The following is an 11,228-nucleotide window of genomic DNA, read 5'->3' on the forward strand; positions in this document are numbered from 1 at the left end:
GTCACAATCCACAGTGTTATGGAAATAGTGAGAACCTCTGAAGCTGCCTAGAAACGGCCATGTCTTGAAAACATCTTGAATTGCAATTAAGACTAGTCGGCATTAAGAAAAACAAATTGGAGACCTGTGAAACTGGAGTGACAGGTATCTACAATTCAAATGCAGATATCTGTAATTTACACAATAGAACCCTGCAGGTGAATTGCAGATGTCGCCCTCACACATTAACATCAAGATGTTTTTAATCGAAACTGCCAGAATACAAGGCTGCCCAGTTTTTGGCATTGCCTTAAGTTATTTCTTCCAAAGGTGAATCAAATTGTCACATTAATACATGATTGATACTTATGTAATGAGTTTAGTGTTGTCAGCGCTTTTTATGTTAATATGAATTCCCGGTTGCACTAGACAAGGCAGTGATCACCCTCTAAAGAACAAATACTCAAAATTTCTTTTAATTTATTCTTTTTTTTTTGCACTGGTAACTACTGAAACAGAAAAATACATAGTTCTGGTTTCTCACTTGAGTACAAAAATATTGACAATGAAAAGAATGACGTCAAAAGCTGGAAAACCAACAGAAACATTCATAGGAAGAAATCTCTATAGAAATGTTTATACAAATAAACAACCAGGCTCATGTTTGTAGGACTACACGTAGCTATATTTACAGTCAGTCTCAATTCAAATGCATCCTTTGGATCTCAGATAGGTGTAGTTGGGGTGGAGGCTGTGGTGGGAACATTTACAGGGTGAAGACTGAGATCCATGGATGGAGTTTCCTCAGGCACTGGAGGACTCTTCTTCTGGGCTTCTATTTTCTCTAGGAGTTGGCTGTGTAGCTCCTTCACAGGATCACTGCTCTGTATTTTTTTTCCATAACAAAACCAATGATTAAGCCAAGCTCAAACTGACTGTTATACGAGTCAAACTCAGGCTACAATGTCCACCAGAAATTGACTGAAAATGTAAGCCAAACCTGTTTTGGTGGTTCCAAAGTTTTGACCAAAGTTTCCATATGTGATGGCAACACCTTGTGATGGAGATGCAGTAGCATACGTAGAAGGTGTCTGTGGACGTTTTCTTTACTGTAGAAATATAAGCATAAAAATAAAATACAGTAATGCAGGGTCAGAGGTCAAAAAACATCTGCTAATTTTAGTGTTATAGGATCAGGTAACAAATTATTAGAGCTAGTGTTGAATGGGGGAAAGCTGTGGTAAAGACGGGTCTAGAGTTAAAAAGAGCAAACCTGGAAAAAGTAGTCAATAGGAAGCCATCAAAAACGACTGAACAAAATTCTTCTCCTCCGAATTCGTCTGAGAGCAGCGTGAGGTGTCCCGTAAGCAGATGAAGGAAAATGTCACCAAAAGCCATATCGTTGTAGGTCTCCACTTAAGGAAAAGACAGACAGATATTTTTATAATAGCCTGTACAATTGAATTGAATTAAAGACAAACAGTCTTATATCTTAGTTTTTAACTGATCTTAATACCTTCAAGTAAATACAAGATTAATTCAAAATGTTATGCAACCTGTTTCACTAGTTTTAGGAAAACATGGTGGATTCTCACCGAGGGCAGGCAGTAACCTTTGTAAGGCATTCTTGTTTCTCAGCTTGGCGATGTGAAGGATGTAATAGAGGCCCATTTCACAGGCCACTCGATTCTCCTGCAGGTATCTAAGGCAGAATCACCAGAGAATGATTGCATAATTGATTCATCATTTTTCTAGCTAGACATAGGTACAAATAAGTATCTGATCTACTACAGAAAGTCCACACTTTTGTAGTTGTATACCCTTTAAAAAATCCAAACAATCAATTGCCTGTGGCAAAACACGAAAAGTTAGTGTATAACTCTAAATACGTTCACCAGCAACTGAGTATTTTTCATTAACTTACTGAATAATTGTATTTTGTAGGCGAATACATTTTCTCGTCACCTGTAAAATTTTACCTGGTAAAGGCATCTGGTAAAGTGGTAGGATAGGAAAGCGAGGTCTTTTCTTCACTGGGAAGTTTCTGCTCAACAGTGAAAGTATGGTCATCCACAACTACCGACATCATGGCAGGCAAAAAGCGGGTCATGAGCTCCAAATCCTGAGTGTGTGTGTGTAAACAGTAAAAAAAACAACAACAACAACAATTATAAAACAATTTTAAAAGGCAAGAATTGTGCAACACATAAGACAACAATTGCGAATACCAAACGAGGTTCTTTGAACACTTGACTGTCAATCATATCCCACGCTCCTTGACCAAGAGAAAGCATCCTCAGAAGCAACATCAGATCAGAGCTATCCTGAAGACGAAATGACTTCCTTAAGTTATACTGTTTGAAATCAAGTTCACGATAAAAGGTCACAAGTTCCATAATTATCATTACTTTCACAAGAGACACTTCTTTCATTTAAAACTATTTCAATTTTAATGAAGGTTGGCAAAATAATGAAATGCTTAATCACTCAACTCAAGCTCGTAATTCATAGCGAGTGAAATTTGGCTAATTGAAGACTTTAAAAAAAAAAAGTGATAACAAGTCGCTCACCCTAGGTAGAGCATCCTGGCTAAGAAGCTCTTGCAGGTTCCTCATGATTGTCAGCACCAGAGTGTTGGACGCAAATGGATCACAGAGGATCATAGATAGGTCCCTAAAAGTATAGGTCACTATCATTTTTTTTAAACCAATTTCATCATACGCAGAAAGTCTGGGTATGATGACAATTAGGCTTTTGTCGAGTCAATGATGATGACAAAGCCTATGTCCGATTATTATTTACATTTATATCCAAAAGAAAGAAAAATTATGCTTAGCCATGTCTGCTCTTTTTTTTACCCAAGTACTTGCTCTTGTCCTTTCTTGACCCCATCTAAGAACCCTTGCAACTCTCTTGCGCGTTTTCCATCCACAAACTTCTCCCGAATGCAGGCATCTAAACACCAAGTGAACTGTGGCAAATGAAAAAGTAAAACAATTAAAAGAAATGTACTTTGACCTATGTTGCAACATCTCCCTGTCCTCTTGTTAAGAGAGAAATGTCTTCGTACCTTGTGGCAGGGGTCAACAGAACAGATTTCACTGATGTCCAAGTCATGAAGAGACATTAGCAGTTCTGCTCTAAGAGTACAGTAGTGGACATTTCGAGTCCGTAGGAACAGTGTTCGCAAAAACTGCAAAACCATATCATAAAGCTTTACATTCTTCCCAATCATCTGGGTTAGCTTCAGGACCACCTAAAATACACACAAACAGAACAATTAAACACCTGTGTTGGATACTGAGTTCATGTAATGTGACAATTTACTCCCCCCCACACACACACCTCGCCTTGACGTCGCATTTTTGGAGATGGGCTGAAGAAATTATGTAGAATAGAGAGATCGTTGCTGAATAGAGCTGCTTCTTTTTCCACAATATACTGCTTTAGGAGAGGTGAAACCTCATCCCCAAATAGGGCCTGGTTGTCCTGCCAGATTTGTCTTTTCACCTCCACAGCACACACTTTGTAAAGCTCCTTGTCTGCCATGACCATCTTCAGTTTCTTCTCGGGTACCTGGAAGTGTTCACGGTTAGTAAGGTGATGCTTTTTTAATTTCAAGCATCAGGGTTATGGTTGTAATGTACATAATACTACCTACTTAATCTATTTTAACTGTGTAGACTGCCAGTGGTCATCTTCCCAGTTAAAATGAATTGGACACCCATTGCCTAAGATCATCTTGCCTCTTTTTTATTGATCCACACTATAACTATGCCTTTTCTTGCTACTGTCACAATGAAATTTCCCGAATACGGGATGAATAAAGTTATCCAATTTCCATGATATTAATACTCAACATGGTGCAAACACAGACCTTGGGTAAATGTTTTAGGACTTGCATCACCACTGGTTGAATGGATGGCATTTTGACCAGTGGAAAGCTTTTCTCCAGTAACTCTTCAAGCTTCCCATATCTGCAAATGTATGAAAAATAAACACATCATGGCAGACACGTTCAGAATTTCACTTCAGCTCCCCTAGTTCCTCCTACCTGTCCTCCTCTTTGCCCTCAGCAATAGTAGCCACTCGCTCCAGTAACTTTTCACGAAGTTCATCAAAGACGGATTGGTGAAACTCCAATCGGGGTGTTCCGTGTAGATCCAGGAAGGGAAGGGCAGACTGGAGAGTTGGCAACAAGATGCCATTTTCCATCTACAGTCATACGAGCATCAAGGCGTCATTATCAGTTAACATACAATTAAAATGCCTTGAGATTGTCTTGTGTGCGTGGTTGTTGTTGATGTTTCATCAATGATCAGGTACTGTCTATTCAAGGATACGCACCGTTATCGTAACCTCTAAGAAACATCCTGGGTGTTTTCATGAACAATTTCATTTTGTCATGAGTATTTGCCAAAGAAAACCCACATACAAAAAAAACAATTTTCCTTTACACAGTCATAAATTTCTCTTTGAATGTTCTCAAGTGGCAACATTTTGGAAAATTTTCCCCCTAATAATCGCAAAAATAAAGTATTTTATTTGACTTATAAAAGTTTTATTTTTTTAGATAAATCTAACAATGACTATTTATAGAAGCATTAATTGCAATGGGGCGTGTCGTGCCTAGAACATCGGTGGGATTCATAATAAGCAGATAGTGTAAATATGATTGTTGTTTCGCAGTCATAAAAATGAGCACACCCCAGTACTTTGTGTATTGAATAATTATGGAATAAATCCGCTAAATTCATAATACAATTCCGAATGTTCACTGTGTGCACATGTATATCCTTTTTTCCAACGCATATTACAACAAACCAAACAGCGAGGAAGTCGGTCGGTGTGTCTTACTATACACTGGGCGATATAAAATTCGAAGCTGACATAAATTTATTAACACGATTAGCTTCACTTCTTCTTGTAATCTAAAATTAATTTTATTGACTCCCTGTGAAAGACTCGTTACCTGAAATTGATCAATGGCTTTCAGTGGCTCGGTGCAGTTGGTGAGAGTTTCTTTCAGGTCCTCGCCGTTTGAAATCCCGAGCTCAGGTAAACCCCCAAACATTTTCGTTTCCATTTATACATCGATTTTAGGATTCTAAATGAGAAGAACTCTGTATCACAGTTTTGAGAACCAAAGGTTTCCGCCTATCAGGTTCTGCGTGGTCACTTCTTAAACAGTTCGTCAGAAACAAACCGGAAAAAATAGTTCCGCTATATGTATGTGTGTTATTGTTTTCAAATTTCCATGGAAAACATTTAAAAAAAATCTCCATCAGGTTTAAAAAATCTAGAAATTTAAATTCCTAGAAAATAAAATAAGAGTCAATTAAGAATTAAATTGAACCCCCAAATTGCAATTGCAGAGTGTGGGTGACCTCAGTCAAAGAAAAGGAAGGCCAAATATTGAATCAAATTGGAAAAAAACAGATGTTAGGTGATTTATTTATATCTTTATAATTTATTTTTTGTTCAATCTAATTTTTAGACTGGCATTAGATTTGTTTTTTTCCACAGAAACACGTTATTAAAACCATTGGCAATAATTTGTGCATTCATTCATTGAATGTTAGAGAACCATTCCCGTGAGTGAACGTGTGTGTGTGTGTGTGTGTGTGTGTGTGTGTGTGTGTGTGTGTGTGTGTGTGTGTGTGTGTGTGTGATTACACAAACAGAACTTGGGGGTGACTGGTCTGGGGAGTTGGGTGGTGGGTGGTAGGGTGACACAAATGGCCGAGAGGTTAAGAGGTCACCAACATATTTCTGAAATACACAAATAAATCAGAAGTGTCTATAGCCAGCAGTACAACCAGCCACACAATGTTTCTTCTCCAAACAACATTGGTCACTCTTTCAATGAGTCAGAAACTGCAAAAACTACCATTCAAAAATGGATTATCTATTTTTCAGGTTTGTCTATTTTCTTGTATTTTGAGTCAATTTTTTGGGGATTCACATTTATTTTGAGTGATTCACCCTTCCATCAACAAAAGGCACTCTTATTTCACTGAGCTGTGAACTTGAAATTTTGTGGTTATTATTTTACTAACTGTAATCAGTGGTAGATTCTAGCAATTTGTTTTCTTATTTACATTACCTCTTTAAATATCTCTTACTCAACCTTGAGTTCCAACCACAAGCAGACTCCGTCAAGTTAAAACTTCTCATCAGCACTTTTACTTACTGTAGGATGATACTTTTATGGTCGCGTTCTTCTGACATTGTGCTAGTAAATTCTTACCCCCCGTCCCAAAAACCAAATGTTGTGTAAAACTACACACAGATCGGCTGAGTTTGCAAACTGAAAGTCCGAGGGCACACAGAGGGCATTCACACCTTGTTAAGTTTTACAACGGGTACATTTGTTAGTCCCAAGCATCGATTGCTCCAACGACTTGTTGGTCTCAGCTTTGAAGTGACCTTCCTTCTCAAATTAGGTGTGGAAGAAATGCATTTTTCCTCCGTGGTCAGTGGGAATAGAAACGCGTTAAGTGGTCTTGCTGTTTTACAAGGACACAGTAAAATCACAAACCAGGTTTATAACAGAATGTTTCATTTTGTACAGTCATTATAGGGCTCCAGACCACCTTATTTTACTAGGAGAATAGTATACACCATTTTGAAATTTTACTGGTGCACCCAGAACATATAATGGTTTGCAAATTGAATATGTACATTTCTCATTGATTTGAACTATTCACTGTATTACTATTAGAGCGGAACATCATCCCAAAATGAACATTTCCTGCCTTTTTATGTAATTAAAGTCTATATACATGAAAAAATACAAATATATACATCTCTATCGGGATCTGCGGGCTGTATTAAAAAGAAATTGATGCCTTTTCACATCGAAAGTTTGTACAAATATTACAAGATCAGCACACACACACACACACAAAAACAAGAACAAAATACTCCACAAAAGGTCACGTTTAAGGACGATAGGGTACACTTTTGCGTCAGGTTCCTGAATTATTTTGCTTTTCGAAGCCTTTATCTCATGCAACAGTTTGGATCCATTATAATATGTTTTTTTACATTTGGCACACAAGGTTTATGTACATTTATTTATGATTTTCCGGGTAATCGCATAACCTGCTTCTTTTCAGACATATAATCTAATGAGACTAACACAATGTCATGGCTTTAAAATAGAATCCCGAAAAAAAAAACCAGAAAAAATATAGTGTAAAGTGATACCACACTGCACTGATTATCATATGATAATATAATCACTCTACAAACAAATGGAATGCCGGTAAATGTGTAATGTATCTTAATTCACAGGCTCTTGTGCTCTATGTTCAGTATTGAGACCGTAAGCCTCAACATGAGGGTTCAGATAGATGGCTTAATAAGTAGCGCATAAATGAGTGCTCAAGTTTTTCACTTTTGGTTTGATCATTCATAAAGTGGACCACCCAGTGCTGAATCTTTGCCTCTATTTTTGCAGGGTCAGAAAAGGGAGGCCAGTTGCTCTTTATGGTGGAGTTCTTTACGACCAGGTCAGAGCTGGTTATGGAGCAACACTTGTTACTGCAGTTGTAGGAGTCCCCTTCCCTAAATGGGCTTTTCTGTGTGGACTTAGCTTGTTCTGACACTGCTTAAGTTTATTCTAGCTAATTGCTCGGGTTTGATCCCATCGCCCCAAAATATTTAACATTTGGCAATATGAATGTATTTTTGCCAGATTGAAAATCTTTTGCATTAACCAGTCTTTTGTGGATTCTGGCATTCCTGAAGTGTGAAGTTCCCTGCGTTTTTGCAACAGGATTATTCAATTTCCTCGCACACCGGCTTAATTAAATGCTCGTAAGGGTCAATGTGAGAGTAAATTGTTGTTTGTTTACATGTGCGCTGTGATTGGCTGGTGACCAATCCCCTTGCCCAAAGTCAGCTGAGATAGGCTCAAGATCACGCATGTCTCTCGAAAAAAGGTGGGACAGAAACGGCGAGAATATCTATATTTATATCATATCTAGGTATGTTTCATATTAGTCATTGATGGTGTAGTCAGTTACTTTTCTGTATAGTAGAGCCTTTGCTGATTTTAAAATCCGACACATCTTTGCAAGTCTTCTTAAGACATTTTTTAAGTGATTAAGATAGGACAACAATGTCACTGGTTTAGTTTAATAGATCGTGCCAATTTTCTATACTGAGCTAGGTCAGGGTTATGCTTATTTTTGTCATAGTAACCATTTGTTTCTCATCTCCTCACAGTTAGCTCCGCAAAAGAAAGACTACTGTAAATTAAACTAATCCTGGGATGTTGATTGCAAATTATGCAAGGTTGAATCAGGCCTTTTGTCGACATGATTTGTCTTAATGTGAACCAGAAGTGTGACCAGTTAACATAAGATGAAAGGGAAGTGCAGCGGTAGTAGTGGGAGGAGTTTTCTTGCCACACCCATGTCTACACACTTTTAAATACAATGCCGCGGAAATGATCCCGAAAGCTAGGTAGGAGGGTCCATTTGCTCTTCTAATTGAGGCACATCATGTGTAATTAAAGAAACATTTTTGGAAAAAAATCTTTGCAATTTTCCTTCTTGGGAGAAAGTGATTGTTCTGATAATCTGCAATAGTTTTCAGGCCTTCCCTGTCAACATTTAAACAAGAAGAAAAGAGAAAAAAGCAGATTCCGACTAACACTGAAGCCTTTCAAAGCAAAGATTTTGCACATAGAGATCAGTCATATTTTGACACTGTTGGATACGTGATTTAATTTGGACGACAATGGATGTGGCCAAGTGGATCTTTGAGGATTTCCATGGATTTTTCCAAGAGGACTTCAACACTCGTCAACGGGATGAGATTTTTGATACCCGTGAAGCCAAAACACAGTGTTGATTCCAGAGACTGGTATGGTGGATGGGCTGCTTTATTGTGCTAAATTTGCAGCACCCATTTGGGATACATCTTTCCTCAAAAAACCCACTTCTTGACCGGTTTCATCAGAAGGAGAAAATGTATGGAATAAACCAACGTTGTATTTACCTGTAAGTCTAATGTAATCCTGATTGTAATATTTTGGCCATCGCCATGACTCCCCTCCCTCAAAAAATACTTGATTTTAATCACTACTGTTAAAAAAAATTCTTTCTGCAGATCATTTCAGTTTTTCATGCTCTGGAGCCATGCTAAGGTAAGAATATAAAAAAAAAAATCCTTTCAGTTCTTTTTTAGATTTCATCCAAATTAGCAGCTCTTTTGACCAGTTTGATTTTTCCCATTGAAAAGTTATTTTACCAAAGTTTGAATAACCTGAGAAATTGGCTAAATCCCAGATTAGAAAGAAAGCATTACAGATTGTATTTTTCACTTTACAAAAAAGGGGGAGAATCACCCGTCTCCTAATTTTAACCAGTACGTGAGGACACAGGGTGCAGTGACGGACCAGGTCAGCCGCAGACAGGTCAGGATTTACCAGCTCTACAGCCGAACCAGTGCAAAACACGTCCAGATTCAGGGCAAAAGAGTCACCGCCACAGCCGAGGATGGAAATGTCTACGGTAAAAGTCATTTCCCTATTTGATTTGAAACTATCTATACTCACAAACATTCATTCTTCTAGTAATTTTTTTTGAATTTTTTTTTAACTCAATTTGACTCTAAAGAATCGTTTTACTGGATTTTTGTTGTTGTTGCTCGATAACTCATATGAATGAATACCTGTTTCGGATATTTAACTAGTTTATCAAATACAAATTATGATCCATTGGGTTTCTAGTCACAAGGCTCCTGCCGGGCAGCCTTTGTCCTTAGCCACAGCTAGGGTTCACCTCCAGCCACCCCGAAAGAACCCAACCCCCGCGGCATGTTAATGCAAGCTAGCGTATCAGCAGAATCCATGAAGTCATCGTCTGGCAAATTAGAGGCTGATTGGCAAAGTCATTTGTTACGATGGGCCCAATACACAAGCTTGTTGTTATTACCACCTGCCACAATTTGCAGTAAGTTAAATTGCGAATTGCGAATGTATATTCTACAAGAGCCCCTTTCACTGACGACATTTTCTTAATCAAGTAGCCTAGCCTAAGAGGAAAGGCAATTTATTTCGTTTATGGGCTTGCTACAAGCACGAGTGACTTAATTGATTGTGCTTTGTTTGATTTAGTTTAGATTCACTGTCATCACCGGTTTCGATCACTTTATTTAAAAAAAAATATTGATCAATTTTCTCTGAATTGTATGTTGTATTTGATGGCTTTGTGGTTGGTGTTTTCCATTAATATGTATTTTTTAATTTTGTTTGCAGCTCGTCTCTTTGTTGAAACAGATACTTTTGGCAGTCGGGTCAGGATAAAAGGTGCAGAAAGTGGACGGTACCTCTGTATGAACCGGAAGGGAAAACTTGTTGGAAAGGTAGTTTAAATAAGCGTACGACATTTAGTAGTTCATATCGAAAATATATCCATTTATCGATAAAACATTGGACCATGTTGCTCTTTTTCAATCTCATGTTTATTTTAATACCTCAATCAGGTTATAGAATCTAAACAAATCAGCATTTAAAATCACAGTAAATATTAAACTAAACTTTCTACAATATAAATTAGTCAAACACAATGGTGCATAAAAAAATAACATTTGGACTTCTGAAATGGGCCTGTAGAGTGTAAAACATTTCATCCAACTGTAATTTGGGGCAAAAAACGTGCTTTGGTATCACAAATGAATCACTTGCTGTTGCTACCCACTAATAATTTACTGTGGAAAAAATATTTTAAAGAATCTTCTAACATAAAAAAAAACCTCTCTCCCCCCCCCCCATCCATATACAGCCCAGTGGTTATAGCAGAGACTGTATCTTCACAGAGATCGTACTGGAGAACAATTACACAGCTTTCCAGAATGCCAAGTACGAACGTTGGTATGTTGCTTTCACAAGAAAAGGGAGACCCATCAAGGCATCTAAAACAAGAGAAAATCAGAGAGAAGTCCATTTTATCAAAAGGCTACACACTGGTTCTCCTCCCTTTCCCAATGCTGACCAAAGCAAACATTTCGATTTCATTCGATTTCCAGCTACACGTCGCGCCAAAAGGAATAAGACATCACGAAAGTTGGTGGCGAGAAAAAAAGGGAACTGACGACAGCCTTCGCTTTGGAAAAATCACTCTTCTGTTTTTGTATATTATCCAATGTAAAATATGGTCACCTTGTCTTATAATAAAAAATGCTCTTTTGTAAATACTTTACTGAAAGGGATTAAAGCAAATTAAGTATACTAT

The 11,228-nt window shown here is 37.7% G+C and overlaps 2 protein-coding genes across 2 annotated transcripts; one reads left to right on the forward strand and one right to left on the reverse strand.

Annotated features, from left to right (window-relative positions):
- Positions 1-442: 442 nt before the first annotated feature.
- nelfb (negative elongation factor complex member B) lies at positions 443-5,159 on the reverse strand. Its single transcript, XM_077600870.1, has 13 exons — positions 4,952-5,159; positions 4,034-4,194; positions 3,857-3,956; positions 3,325-3,555; positions 3,050-3,235; positions 2,838-2,950; positions 2,550-2,652; positions 2,208-2,303; positions 1,959-2,101; positions 1,575-1,681; positions 1,253-1,394; positions 980-1,088; positions 443-863 (listed from the first exon to the last, which is right to left on the reverse strand). The coding sequence occupies exons 1-13, from the start codon at positions 5,063-5,065 to the stop codon at positions 705-707; spliced, it is 1,764 nt and encodes a 587-aa protein (XP_077456996.1). The 5' UTR covers positions 5,066-5,159; the 3' UTR covers positions 443-704.
- A 3,309-nt stretch (positions 5,160-8,468) lies between these two features.
- fgf17 (fibroblast growth factor 17) lies at positions 8,469-11,087 on the forward strand. Its single transcript, XM_077600744.1, has 5 exons — positions 8,469-8,993; positions 9,103-9,139; positions 9,362-9,506; positions 10,253-10,359; positions 10,779-11,087. The coding sequence occupies exons 1-5, from the start codon at positions 8,866-8,868 to the stop codon at positions 11,085-11,087; spliced, it is 726 nt and encodes a 241-aa protein (XP_077456870.1). The 5' UTR covers positions 8,469-8,865.
- The last annotated feature ends 141 nt before the right edge of the window (positions 11,088-11,228 follow it).

Source organism: Stigmatopora argus, chromosome 5, assembly GCF_051989625.1.
Source record: "Stigmatopora argus isolate UIUO_Sarg chromosome 5, RoL_Sarg_1.0, whole genome shotgun sequence".
Classification (NCBI taxonomy): Eukaryota; Metazoa; Chordata; class Actinopteri; order Syngnathiformes; family Syngnathidae; genus Stigmatopora; species Stigmatopora argus.

Coding starts and splice junctions, on each gene's coding strand:
- nelfb (XM_077600870.1), bottom strand. CDS start 5,065: ATGGAAACGAAAATGTTTGGGGGTTTACCTGAGCTCGGGATTTCAAAC. Junction 3,556..3,856: donor TCCTAAAACATTTACCCAAG/GTCTGTGTTTGC, acceptor GAACACTTCCAG/GTACCCGAGAAGAAACTGAA. Junction 2,653..2,837: donor GGACAAGAGCAAGTACTTGG/GTAAAAAAAAGA, acceptor CTATACTTTTAG/GGACCTATCTATGATCCTCT.
- fgf17 (XM_077600744.1), top strand. CDS start 8,866: ATGGGCTGCTTTATTGTGCTAAATTTGCAGCACCCATTTGGGATACAT. Junction 8,994..9,102: donor AACCAACGTTGTATTTACCT/GTAAGTCTAATG, acceptor TTCTTTCTGCAG/ATCATTTCAGTTTTTCATGC. Junction 9,507..10,252: donor CGAGGATGGAAATGTCTACG/GTAAAAGTCATT, acceptor TTTTGTTTGCAG/CTCGTCTCTTTGTTGAAACA.